The 13,514-nt window shown below is 49.0% G+C and overlaps 1 protein-coding gene across 4 annotated transcripts in view; it reads left to right on the plus strand.

Moving 5' to 3' along the window:
- The window catches only part of ATP2B4 (ATPase plasma membrane Ca2+ transporting 4), a 93,603-nt gene that overhangs the window by 69,006 nt on the left and 11,083 nt on the right, over positions 1-13,514 (plus strand). For 3 of the 4 annotated variants that reach the window (XM_006261227.4, XM_019491498.2, XM_019491499.2), the window contains exons 19-21: positions 91-198; positions 2,713-2,895; positions 7,726-7,918. In XM_006261227.4, the coding sequence (XP_006261289.2) occupies positions 91-198; positions 2,713-2,895; positions 7,726-7,918 (484 nt within the window). The remainder of the gene's footprint in view (positions 1-90; positions 199-2,712; positions 2,896-7,725; positions 7,919-13,514) is intronic. The other variant, XM_006261226.4, reaches the window with a different exon arrangement.

Here is a 13,514-nt window from a genome sequence, read left to right on the forward strand (position 1 = left end):
GTGGGCAGGCAAAGCCCTCCAGTGCCACAGGGCTGCTCTGATGTGCACTCCTCTAACTGCCCCTGACTTGTGTGTCTGTCTCCTGTACAGATCCTCATCGTGGAGTTTGGAGGAAAGCCATTCAGCTGTTCTGGGCTCACCTTGAGCCAGTGGTTCTGGTGTATTTTTATCGGTGTAGGCGAGCTGCTCTGGGGACAGGTAAGAGCCGGTCTAATTATGCTGCACACCTCCACTGCCTTGCGTTGCCCCAACCCCCTCCCAGAGCCAGCATCACCTCCATCCACTCACTTGCCTATTCTGGAGCTGGGCACGCCTGCTTCCCCCCTCAAGCACAGCTTCTTGCTTCTAAAAGCAGAGGGGGTGCTTTCCCTGCCGCTGGCGGCTGCTGGAAGATTAACGCCCACCCACCCCCACATGGTAGATAGCTTTTTCTTTCCTATATTCAGAGTTTATCATAAAGGGCCAGGGAAAAATACCTCGCTCTCATTTTTTGGAATAGCTGTTTGAGCCTGTGCCCCCGTCTCCTCGTGCTTCTGTATGAGGGCATAAAGGAGCTGCCAGCTTCCTCCCTGGTTCCCTGGCACTGCTTGTAGCAGCCAGCAGGCCCTGCCAAGCATCCAGCCCCTGGTGTCTCTCATCTTTGTGCGGCAACCACTCTTCCCTGCTGTTTCACCTGCAGTCATGGGAGCTCTGTTGCAGGAGGATCTCGTGTCTTATTCGACGGGCTCAGCAGAGGTCCCGTCAGGCTTGGGGAAGAATGCAGCCCCAGCAAGTTGCTCGATGTGCTGCTCTTCTCATCCCACACCCTGAAACAGATACCAGGCTTAAAATACATCTCTGAGTGAGCAGCCCAGGAAAGGTGCATCTAACTCTGGGCCAAGCTTCTCCTCTGTCAGAGTTGAGGAAGCTCCCTGCAAGTACCCCAGTAACCAGGCACCACAGTCTTCTCCCCCTACCCCCACCTCCATAAGGGAAACCGCTTTCAAAAGAAGCCATCAGCATGGAGATCTCCTCCCTGATGATTTTTTTTTTTTTTTTTTTAAATCGGGTGCCAGCTCCCTTGGTATTGACTAGTGCGGTACCAAGTGCTGCATTACTGGCACGGTTTCTGGGACACGGCAGAGGCTACCCACACTTGCCTCTCAGAGCGTACTGCCTACAAGACTACAGGGGCAGGCTTCTTCCTGTCCCAAAAGACAACCCTTCAGAGCCTTTCAAAGATAGCTGAAACCTTACACATCCAGCAGAGAGGTAGTTGGCCATGTCAGGCGGAAGGCAAGGCAGGGTGGCACCTTAGAGGCTAAGTGGATCAGAGTGGCATGAGTTTTTGAAGGCTATGGTCTACTCTCAGATGCCGTGAAACTGGTGAAGCATCTGACAGAGGAGGTCATTGCCTAGGAAAGCTCATGCCTCCTCTGAACCATTTAGTCTCTAAGAGGCCACCCTCTCCTGGCTTCTGCCTTAGTCATGCATATGCTCTCTGTCCTCAGCTCTTTGGTGCCATCAAAAATTGCCTTTGTGATTAATGGCACAGCACCCCCTCCACCCCCCAGAAAAGGGCGGCTTCACCCTTGCTTTTCCATATTTCAAAGCAGACAGAGAAGTGTGACCAAGTAGCATTGCAGAGGTTGGAGCATTTCTAGGAGCATCCAACCCCCAGGAACTGTGGCTTGGGAGAAGGCCACCACTTCCATCAAGGGGACTCCAGTGGGTCAAGAGTTCAAGACATTGGAAAGCAAATGCACCCATTTGTCTCCAGTTGTGCTTCTCTATCTGGTTTGAAATCTCACCTCTTTGATGTGGGAGAGGAAAATTCCAAAAATGCTGGTTTGGCTTTAGAAAAGCGCATTTGGGGAATGTCCTTTTTCCCTTCTGTTCTCCCTTTATCTTGGGAGATGTTGGTCTTGGCGCTTTAATACTAGCGCTTCACAGCGTGTCCGGCTGTTTCATGACAGCACAAACAAGAGCCGCTGACACTTTGATCTAGGAAAGAAGACACTTAAGAACAGCCACTATTTAATCCTGATGGACTGGCTTTAAAAATATTTCAGCTGGCCTGTCATGTTGCCAACAGCACCGCATAATAAGCCTACTGACAAGTCGGGAAAATAACGGGAAAGGGATAAAAATACAGACGTGAAAACAGCGTGGAGTGAAACTTCAGTATTCTCCGAAGGATCACAGTTTCACATGGGAATTTTTGCTGTCAGAACTGACACGTCTTTAGTCTTGTCGATTAAGATGAAGGCAGCATTTTTTTTTTTCAGTTTTGACAATTTTTTTGCAGCCAGCTCAACTCAAGTGCAGCTGGTGTTTCTCCTTCCCGTCCTCCCAAGATGATACTACTTACTGAGTGCCTGCAGGGAGATCCATACTGATGTGCACCCAGAGAAGAAGGGTGCCTTGCCCTGTAGAAGCTATGGTTCTGTGAGATTGTTCCCAGTGTCCATCCTATGACCTGTCCCCCAGCCCTGCTTTTATGGGGTCTCGGAGTGAGAAAGCAATGGGAGGGTTGTGGCTGCTTCACCCACCTCTACGCTGGCACTGGGAGTGTGAGGAGGTGCATGGGATATGGGTGGTCCTGAAACACACAGCTATTCAAAAGATCCCAGGAGCACCTGTATGCCTACAGCTGGACCAGTGCTGATTATGGCAGCATAGGACCACGGGAATTGCAGGGTAAGTGTAACTATTCTCTCCCTTTGTCTCCAGTTGATCTGCACTGTCCCAACCAGCCAGTTGAAGTTCCTGAAGGAGGCAGGGCATGGCATCACCAAGGAGGATATTCCAGAAGAGGAGCTGCCTGAGGACTTAGATGAGATTGACCATGCCGAAATGGAGCTCCGGCGTGGGCAGATCCTATGGTTCAGGGGTCTCAACAGGATACAGACTCAGGTACCATACAGGGGACCGGGGTGCTACTTCCTGCTTTTCCAGGGGTCCTGGCCAAAAAGATCCAGCACCATCCAGCATCTACCTGTGTGGATTTTCACGGCTGTGGTGACACGCTAACCCTGTGCAGGTCCAGAATAATCACTGCCAACGCCTTTCCAGGTTAGCTCTGGTGAGAGAGCCAGGGCATGGGACTGCACAGGTGCTTAGATGTGTATACCCTATACACCCCGCACCCCCGCCCACCACCATGGCAGGCTCAGGTTTGCACAGAAACCTGGTTTAAAGCATGGAGGCTGTAACTACTGTGAGATGGGATCTCATTGCCCTGAATAGCAAAGAGTGTGGGGAGGGGGCAGGGAGCTCAGAGAGCTGTGTGGCCCTTGGACTTAACAGCGTTTAGGCAAGTGACCTATGTTTCTGTTCAATCATGGGTTGTGCAGTTGGGTTGATGCAACTTGGCCACTTTCTCGGCATCATCTACAGGACCATTGCTCCCCTGGTAGCTTGTGGGCAACCCTAGGCAGCTTCTGCCCAGCTCCCTGCATCCTGGTCCAATTGGGGATGATCCTGCCTTGAGTAGGGGGCTGGACTAGATGGCCCACCTGGTCCCTTCCAGCCCTACTTTCTTATGATCCTGAACAGAGCGGCATACGCTGCAGGTGACGGGACACCTGGGCACCGAAGGTCTCTCCTTGTCTCTGCCTTGCAGATGCGGGAAGTCAGCGCCACTTGAATCAGACCTGTTCTGCTTTCTTTTCCCTATCTGTCTTCCTTTCATTGACTTCAGTGTCCTTTGAGTCCTTCTGGGCTGATTCATACCCCAGGATCCAAGCTTGGAAGAACAGCCCAAATATTATAGTGCTGAACCAGGAACCCAGGCTGAGAGGACAGTGGAGCTGCTTGTTGAGCCTCCATCTGTGTTCCCGGTGGGACTTACCAGTGCATTCTCTCTTGCCATGTTGTTGCAGAGGTGACCGAGTGGTGCCTTGTGCCACAAGGCTACACTGGAAGGAGTTGGCATCCTAGGGAGAAAGTGGTGAATTTTTTTTTCTTTGCGGGGGTGGGGGGAGGGGGTGTCTGTCCCTTGAGCTCCGGCTGGCCTTAATCCTGGAGTCTCCGGGCCTGCTGAACTTTTGATTATACTAATCTTAAACCAGTCTTGGCCGGCTCAGTGCACTTGGCTCGTCCAACAGCTTTGGAGGCGGCTGCAACTCCCTAGGAAGGTTTTGTCCCGCGAAGGTTGCTGAGAAATACTTGGCATATTAACCATCTTTCCCCTCTCTGCAGGGTGTCCTCTCGCTCCAGTTTCTTCCTTGTGCCTTCCCCTCACTCCGTTGCACTGTGGGCTTTTGCACTTGCTCTCCTCTGGTTGTATTCATCTCCTGTCCTTTCCTGATGCTTCCCCCAGTCTTCCTGTGAGTCCCCTCTTGTCAAGGTATCGCTCCTGTTGCCCCTCCCCAGTCCTTGGTGTTCAGCTGTGTTAGACCTTTGCTGTATCTGAAAGGGGAGAGCAGCTGTGCCAAGAGGAGGGTTTGGTTTCATGTTTGCAATGAGTGGCATTTATTTTGCCAAGGACTGTGGGACTCCCCTTTGCTTGTCTCTCCCATAAGAGCTTTTCCTTCAAGAGAGTTCGCCCAGCAAATGTGCTGCTCTCATGTCCCTACCTACAATTCACTCCTCACCAGTTCTCTTGTTGACCAGCTCCTCAGTCCTACACTGAGAAGGGAAAAGGATGGAGACAGAATAAAGGGAAGGCAGGAGCCAAAGGGAGAGAACAAGGTTGTCTGGGATTAGGTCCCCTATAGGTTCCCAGCACTGTCTCGCTCCTGTCCACGGACTCTCCTTGGTTCCCTGGGATAGACACGGCACAGACTTTCGGAGTAAGGAGTCCCCAGCATTTTGCAGGAGACTCATTCACCCCCAACTGTACGCGCTGGTGGTCTCCCATGCCTTGGCTTGTCCCTTCTTTCCATGTCACAAAGCTACCTGATAACAACATGAGGGGTTCTGTTGAGAGGAGCCTTGTACAACTTCCTTGGCTTTGGGTTGAGATGAGCAGCCTCTCAGTTTGGGCACCCCCCATCTCCATGGCTCTGACTCCAACCACAGGAGTCATCTTGGGGATTTTGAAGGCTGCTTCCTGAGGCCCTCTGGAGAATGTACTCGTCTGAAGGAGCTCCTGCTTCCCAAACCTGCAGTCTTGGGTGCCCAATGATGGCCAGCCCTTCAGCTTCCCTTTGCTGTTGATGCTGCTCCAAGTGATCAGAGACCATTTAGGAGACCCAAAGTGGGAGCTGGGTACTTAAGGGAATGGGATGAACATGAATTTTCCTTCCCAACACCCCTGCTTTCAGGTCAAAGTACTGACTCCCAAAGGAAAGCTTTGGGAGGCTGAGAGATGCTTCCCCTTGGAGTCGGTCCTGCTGGATTTTCAGGGTGAGACTCCTTTGAAAGCATGTGTGGAGAGATCATTCAGGTGGGAGCTCTGTGCACCATGGTGAACTCTGGCAAATTCAACCCTGCCATGTTGTGGTCTGTGATGAGATACCTTGTGCCCAAGAAGAACGGTCTCTTGAGACCTCTGTCTGCTGGATACTGCCCTCCTTGCTTTGCACAATGCCGGCCCAGAGCTGAAACCTTGCCTGCCTTTGCTGTTTGCCTCCTTGTTCACCACCAAAGCAACTGGATATCTGCCGGAGAAGACACCAACCTGACTGCTTCTCTTGTCTTTATAGGTACCCTGCCAGAATCAAATCCTGCATTGGGGTGGGGGGGTTCTTAATCCTGTGTGTTTAACAAAGCTGCCATCTTTGTTTGTCTTCCTTAGGAACTGGGTGGTTAAAAGACTATTTGGAGTGAAAAATTTAGGGTGGTCACATTTCAGAGAAGTGGAAGGAGGAACATGGGGATGGACGGGCAGTCTGTGGCCTGGAGGTACCATGATGGTTGCTCAGAATAACTGTGCCCGTTGGGCTCATGCAGCTTTGTCGTTTCGGTCCCAGGGATCTGCTGTCTTTAAAACAACCACCCAACAGAAAAGGTTCCCCATTCCCTTAAACATGTGGGCCTGGGAAATGTGCTTGTATGGGATTGGCACACAAGTCGGAGGTCACACATGGGAATTGTGTTTCGTGCAACCTTAAGCGTGGTTTTTGCAGTATGTGGGAAACGCATGCAATCCAATGCAGAAAGAGAGACTTTGGAGCACAAACTACACACTGCCAGCTACATATGAGAAACACGAGCCCAGAGTGAACGCGACGGAAGCCAGCCTGGGTTTCTTTGTGGTCTGGGTTGCTATTTTTCTTCAAGCATTGCTGCCGGCTTGTGGCAGCCTGCACCAGTTTTATTTTTGCATCTATCATGTTGCCGCAGGACACGGGGAAACCCGATTTTCTTCAGGTTGCTGGTTATTCAGGTTGTGGCTATGTGCATTAACTCCTCAAGCATTGTATAATAACACCTTTTGGGAGCACCATGCAATGACACGAATGATGGAGGCATGACCAAGTACGGTAGGTATAAACATCTGTAGTGCAGCGATGCTTGTTCTAAGCACTGTTTCCAAATCATTAAGGATGAGGTGTCTGCCTGAAGTCACATCATCACATGGTGTCAGATGAGTCTGTACTGAAGCCAGTTCCCTTGGGAAGCTTTGCATTATCGCCTTGTGGAAAAATGCTGCCTGCTATTGCAACCCTGTGCAAAGCCAGAAATCCTGAGTTCTTCTCGCACCTTTTCTTTCCTCTCTGTGTGGCCTTGTAAATCCTAGCAAACCAGCTTATGGATCCAAATCCTGGTGTTCCAGGTTTCCAAGCGAGTGTCTGAAAGCATTGTGCCTTAAATTGAAATGGCAGTGGCTTTCACTGCTGCCTTGGCTAACTGCAGGGATGAGAAAAAATGTTCCTGCTTCAGAATAAGAGCAAAACAAGGAAATAGCAAAGCAATGCCTAAAATACCCACGGGGATGAACTGGGCAACTGTATAAGGTCATGTGGGGGCTGCCTTTTTAATGAGCATCCCTGGGAGAGTGGGCAAAGCTGCTGTGGCAATGAATTATAGACTGTGTTTGGGTCAAAAGGAAAGTCGAAATGCAGAGCTGTGGAAATCTCTCTTGGTGCCTCTGGCTGCCACTGCTCTTCCTGTCCTGGGGCCTGTCTACAGACTAGCCCTGCAGTTGCTGCCTGCTCTATTATTGAGAAGTTATTTTCCCCTCTCTTGTATTTACGGTGTTTGCTAATGTGACTGTGCCTGCCCCTTGGGGGCGAGTGAAGTGCTGAACATGTCTGACCACGTTCGGGTTTAGCTAGAGTGGGGGTCACTCAGTGTCTCAGGCTGTGGCCTTGTATTGAGGGATTGGAAATGCTCTAGCCCACTGCAGTAGACTGGGCTCTAGGCTGCACTCTGTATCAGTTGCCAGCTCACACTTATACCCATCCTCTCTCTCTTTCTCTCTCTCTCTCTCTCTCTGTCTCCCTCTACTCTTTCTGTGGGTTTATATGCTAAATCCTTTCCCCCTTTAGCCCTCCCAACCTTCTTGGCTGTATAATGCATTTCATCGGATGGGAGAGAGACAGACAGAGGTGGAGGCTGGAAGCTAACGTCTCTATGCTCCATGGTTCTGCTTTTGGATCACCTGCCAACCCTGCGTTTATGGGAGTGCAATCTGAAATGTGTGGGGTTCCCCCCCTCCCTCTCCCCTCCATCCTTTCTTCCTTTATCGTCTGTGTCCCTCTCCGCCCAGCCTCCCCTCTTCCCCTGACCCCAGACCCCTTTCCTCTTGGTCTCTGACTGCGGGGCGACGCTATCTCACTCTCTGATTCTTTGCAGATGGACGTAGTTTACACATTCCAGACCGGAGCCTCCTCTTTACAGGGAGCCCTCAGGAGACAGCCTTCCATCGTGAGCCAGCACCACGATGTAAAAAATGTTTCTAGCCCAACCCATGTAGCTCTTTCTTCCGTCAATTCCACTCCCACCACTTCTGCTGCTGCTGCTGCTGCTGCATCTCCTACTGCGGGCAGTGAGTGATAGTCTATTACAATGCATGACTTCCTAATAACACAAGAGAGCACTTGCACTGACTTAACCACACCTGTTCTCTCTCCCTCTTCTTTCATCCTTGACTTGACCAATTGTTTTCTTGACCTAATGCGGGGAGTGAAGGGGGAGACCAGGTTTTATTGATTTCTTTATTTTATTTTAAAGCTGTGGCTCTTTTTAACCATTTTCCAAATCCTCTCTGGTTCCTTTTTTCCTTTTTTTTCTTTTTTTTTTTTTTTTTCTCCTCCTCCTCGTTGCTTTCTTTCTTTTCTCCTCTTTGCAGGATGTGATGTCTGATTCCGCCCCTCTGATGGGTGCAGAATTGGAGGTTCTTTTAAAAGAGCCGTCTGGGGCAAAGGAGCACAAATAAAACCACTGCAGGGAGAATGGGGAAGCTGGCTTTTTTTTTTTCCCCCCCACCTCCAAAAAAACAAGGGGTTCTGATGTAGCTTCCTCCTAGTCCCCCAAGCCGCTTCTTTTTGTATGGAAGCCACAAATCTGTGGAGGATAGGACACCACTCGGTTTCAGAGTGGACTTGTAAATGGGCAGCCTCCAAATTGGGTCTGTTAGAGATGGGGCTTTAGATGCAACCTCAAAGTTCGCAGCTCCTGTTCAGGACAGCACTTGAGCATGGGCTCATGTCCCAAAGTCACTTGGACTTCAGCATCTCATCAGATACCAAAGGCGGTCCTGACTAGGAAATGACAGAAGCACCTACAAATGTGCTGTTCTGAATCGGGGCCTTACATGGGATGTCAGTGGTGCATAAGCCTTGTTCAGGCTCAGTGCATTGCATACCATCTTGCCTCATGTGTGCATCCAGTACCTAGCACATGTAGCAGGTTGCCCTTTTTGAGCAAATTTTTTCACTTGTTCATGGAAACACCCGGCTCTTCTATGCACAGACCATGCGTGCAGATTTGAATGGCACAGCATGTCGCCTTTCTCAAATAAAACATGCATGGGGTGAAACCCCATCTTTGTGGAGGCTGGTGCTTGAGGGGGTCAGAATTTAACTCGATGAGCTGTCACAAAATGAATGTAATGTTTCCCTTGGGCTGTAACAGGCCTGGGAGGCTGCAAGTGTGAATTATCTTTCTGCAGGTCCTTGCCATGCTATGAATAGTAAAAAAAATATATATATATTATTGTTTTTTCCACAGATAATTGGCTTTTTTTTTTTTAATTGCACCATCATTTTCTTTGTCTCCTCTTATTAAAGAAACACCCTTGAGGACTTTTTTTTAATTGCTTTCATTATCCTTTTGTTTGCAATATGTTTCAAAGGAGGGAGGAGGAGAAAAATCCCTGATCATTGGGGTTGTTTTTGGTTTTGATGTCTTTTTTTTTTTTTTTTTTTTCCTCTGTATTTAGCCAACACTGATGTCTCTCTATTTTTTTTAACCCCAAGTGTTTCTGAAGGAGCATGGCTGCCTTTTATTTACTCTGCATCTATGCACCAGCATAATAAATTGTCAGAAGGAAATGTGCTCTGTTTGGGAGCACTGATCAATTTTAACTTTGCCTCGGAGCCAGCAGAGGGAGGTACATGTAGTGGATTTTGACAGCTCCTGCCAAAATAGATCATTTCTGCACTTTAATGTATTAATACTTCTCCCTGATTGCAGGGGGGATGGATAATTTGAGTGAATAATAGCATGTGCTCCCATATAACAACTTTCCCCAAAGAAAAACAGGTTGCTAAGTGTTCTCTGAAGTTTAATCTAGACTCTGCTCTACTTCCCTTCCTGCTGCTCTCTGTCCTTCTTAAAGCTGCCTTCCCCTGAATACAAATTAACTGATCCCTCTTGGCATCCACTTCTACATGGAAAATTTCAGCAGCCCTGATTGCTATACTTCTCTTAGGTGGTGACGGAAGAGAGGGAGACCTCTTGAATGAACTACAAAAGGTGGTTTGTAGAATTAGCCTCGTCTCCGTGGGGAGTTTTGCCCTAATTTTGCATGCACTGGTAGGTCAACCACATGCAAGCACCATCTAGGTGTATACTACAAACCACACTTTTGAATTCATCCAGCTTACACTGGCTGCAAGCAGGTGGGAGCTTCCCCACTGTGACTAGTAGCTTTAACTATGGGTTTGCACTGGTGCAGTTACTCCAGGGCTGAAAATAGGGCAAATCCCAAGTGCAGGTGAAATTTAAGATGCTTTGTAGGCTGTGAAATTTTGGAGCAAAAAGGAAATACTGGTCTTGGTTCTGGACACTCACTGGAGTCTTATCAGAGCAATTGCCATACGCCACTGATGTTAAACATGGCTGATGCCGATGTTGGCAGCTCCTTTGGACAGAAGCATTGCAGGATCCACTTACGGAGAACTGCATAAGTTTTTTGTTTGTTTAATGAGCTTTCATTAAGCAAATGCAATTCATGCCATGCTCTGAAAGATCACCGGTGATGGAGCCAAAACCACCTACAGTGCGAAGTACATGGAGGAGGGCGTAATCTGGGTGGGTTTGGATGCTTGAACCAAACGTGAGGCTGCAAAGCTGAGCTGGGAGATCCTGCGTTCAAAGGCTTTTGCATAAGAAGCACCAGAAATTCTGCTTCCATCTGGGCTGGAAATAACACACGAATAACCTTTCTTGCAGTCTCTTGAAGTGTCTGCCAGAGCCTAGAAGCACAGAGGGGGCACCTGGAAAAGCAATACATTGAAAGTCTCTGAGCTGTTGGAGCCTCAGCATGTTTGGGTTTGAGTTTTTGGGGCAAGGGTTTGGGTGGGATGCATCTTGTCTGGACTGGTTTTTGGGGTTGCATCAATAAAAAGGTCCCCCTTCCTGCTTGTCTTCCTCTGACAGACTTGAATTTACAAAGGTTTCCCATTGTTTGTGCTAACAAATTGATGGTTCAGCTCTAGGAACAGCTCCCCCTCCCGTCACCTAGTCCTGTTGTTTAATTGACGTAGGGGAATTGAAATGTCAGAGGCAGTGGCATGGTACAGGGAGCTCCAAACAAACCGGCTGTCAGGATGCCTATGGATGGGCTGTCATCTACAAATGCTGTGAGGGGGGGAAAAAGCATGAGCTTCTGCAGCTTGAGCTAAAAGTCTAGCTCTTAACTCGAAGAAAAGAGCAGACTAATGAGCTTCCCATGTGTGATCTAGCCATGCAATGCCACAGTCACCAGAACAGCACGGTTGCATTAGAGCAGCACCTCCCCCACATACACATCCTGCCTAACTAGCACGCTGTACTGCGCAGACCTACCCCGAGACCTGTGCTATTACTGTGTGTTACACAACTGACCTGGTAAAAGGCTTTGAAAGGTTTAGAGGTGACACAACTTCGTGGGTACAAATGTGCAGTCTGGATCTGCGGAGCAGCAGCGCGGCTGAGATTTTCAAAGTCGTCTTAATGGATTCGGTCACTGATGGACAGGCGTCTAAGTGCCATTGGCTGCTTTGAACAAAATCTCTCTTGCGTGTTCATTGTTTTATGCAGGCTTGTTCCCTCATGGGTTTGCTTCTGTGTCTTTGCATTTTACAGGGGTTCAGGGCATGTTTTGAAGAGCTCTCCGCTGGTCTTGGGAGAAGTCTGAGTGTGTACCTAACAGCTCTTTTATTTGCTACAATTTCAGGCTTTGAGGACTTGAGGGTTCTGCTCTGCTCTCTTCTCCCCTGCCCCCTTCTGACATGAAAGCTGGGAGGTTTATCCCACTAAAACAAGTACCTCAGATCAAGTTGGAGTGGTCCCGTAGGAATGTGCTGATAACTTCCTGCCAGGAGTTCTGGAAAGACAATGTTCAGAAATGACGTTGTGCCCATTGAATGCCCTGACACAAGAGGACTTGAGCTCATCAGTAGCTTCTGCTTATTTTGAAGGGCTTGTTCCAGGCTGCACAGCTCTGGGAGTGAAGTGACAAGGAAGGATCAGGATTGCTCAGCTTGCGAAGAGCACGTGTCCTTTGCACCATGTTAGGCCCTAAACATTTAGGATTTCTCTAGAGCCTTGAGCTGCTCATTTGATCCTGGATCTTATGTAGTGAAAAACATCTTTGAATTCCAGCTGCCCAAGACAGAACATCCATGCAGAGAGACCAATCCACATTTTTTTCCCTCCCCCACAGGCCACGTGGCTCTTGTCTGAGTGCCGAGGCCACAAAGTTGGGTATACACTCAGCTCTTCCAGAGATCTGTGTCTTCCACGCCATTCGGCGCTGAAAGCTCATGTGCGTGCTTGTCCCTCTGCTTGTTTGTGGTGTGAAGAATGGCTTGTTTTAATTTTGCCCAAATTGTTTCATCTCTGAAGCTTTTTCTGTGCTGGTCTGAGTGAGTCTGGATACACATAGTCACTGTGGAGCTGCTTGAGACAACCATCATATTCAAGGTGGAAAGAGAGCGCTCCTACTTGAAGAAGAATAACTGACCATGCTATAGGTTGTCTCTCCAGGCTGGCAGGGCTGCCTCCCTACACTTCCCGTTGAATGATGCCTCCTTTTCTGTGTTCTGTGAATGCTCCCATTGTGATGAGACCAAGGGTCTTTGGGGACTTTCTTTTTATTTGGGGGGCTCTGGCATGTTGCTGTTTGGTCTGTGGGTGATGCATTAACCAAAGAGGGTGTTTAACCCAGTGAATGTCATCAAAGGTAGCATGCTATCTCTGGTTGATTTGCTGGGATTTGTGGCCTCTTCTCCAAGGCTTGATAGGGGAGTGCAGTTTGCTTTGACAGCTTGCTGTTGGAGGACTAAAATATCTTTTTTCCCCGCACTTTTCCTCTTAGGCTGATGCTCATTGAGAAAGGGGAGCCCTGGAAGCTGGTGATTTAGTATAGCAGTGGTGGACTCAAGGTTGTATCTCTGAAGTAGGTGAAGAGGACTCGGGATTAGGTGTAAGCACAGCCAGCTTCCAGGGGTGTGGGGGAGGCCTCTGCTGCTGGGACATACCTAAAGTAGCAAGAAAGCAGTGGTTGTGACAGCACAGAGGATGTTCTGTGCTCTGTGCAGGAATAAAAGGATGCCAATGTGTGCTGTATTTGGTGCTGCTACTTGCAGCCACGTGGCAGTTTGTGTGCTCAGAGCTGCTCGGTTCCCCAAGCACATGAGGTGCCTGCAGACATGCTGAGAGGCTGCTCCAGTGCACTGTAATTGCAGTGCTTCAGAGCAGACTTGATTAACCTAAGCTAATTAGCACACTCCAGCCAACCTCCGTGTCTCGTGTATCAGCATCCCCACACTTCAGAATGGCAGCAGAGATGCTTTAACTAAAGCTCGTCAAACTAATTAAAGTGCCCTCACTGCCATTTTGAAGCGTCGGGATGCTGATGCGGAGCTGCTCTAATTACAGCACCCCCCTACCCCCCCTGCCTTGGAGCACACATAAAAATGTCCATGGAAGCTCCCTGATGTTGCCCACCCAGGGAACCTGCAGGTTGTTACAGGGGAGTCTACTTTTTTTCTCCCCTCCTGCTGCAGGTATTGTGGGTGAAAGAAATCTCACAGCCTGGATTATGCAGGAAGACAGAGCAGCTGCTTCTGTCCTTAACCTTTGGAAGCCCATCTTTTTCCCCTTGAGTGAATGCTTATTAATACAATGAGGCTTTTCTCTCATAGGAAAGAAGT

The sequence above is a fragment of the Alligator mississippiensis genome, chromosome 14 (assembly GCF_030867095.1).
Source record: "Alligator mississippiensis isolate rAllMis1 chromosome 14, rAllMis1, whole genome shotgun sequence".
Lineage (NCBI taxonomy): Eukaryota > Metazoa > Chordata > Crocodylia > Alligatoridae > Alligator > Alligator mississippiensis.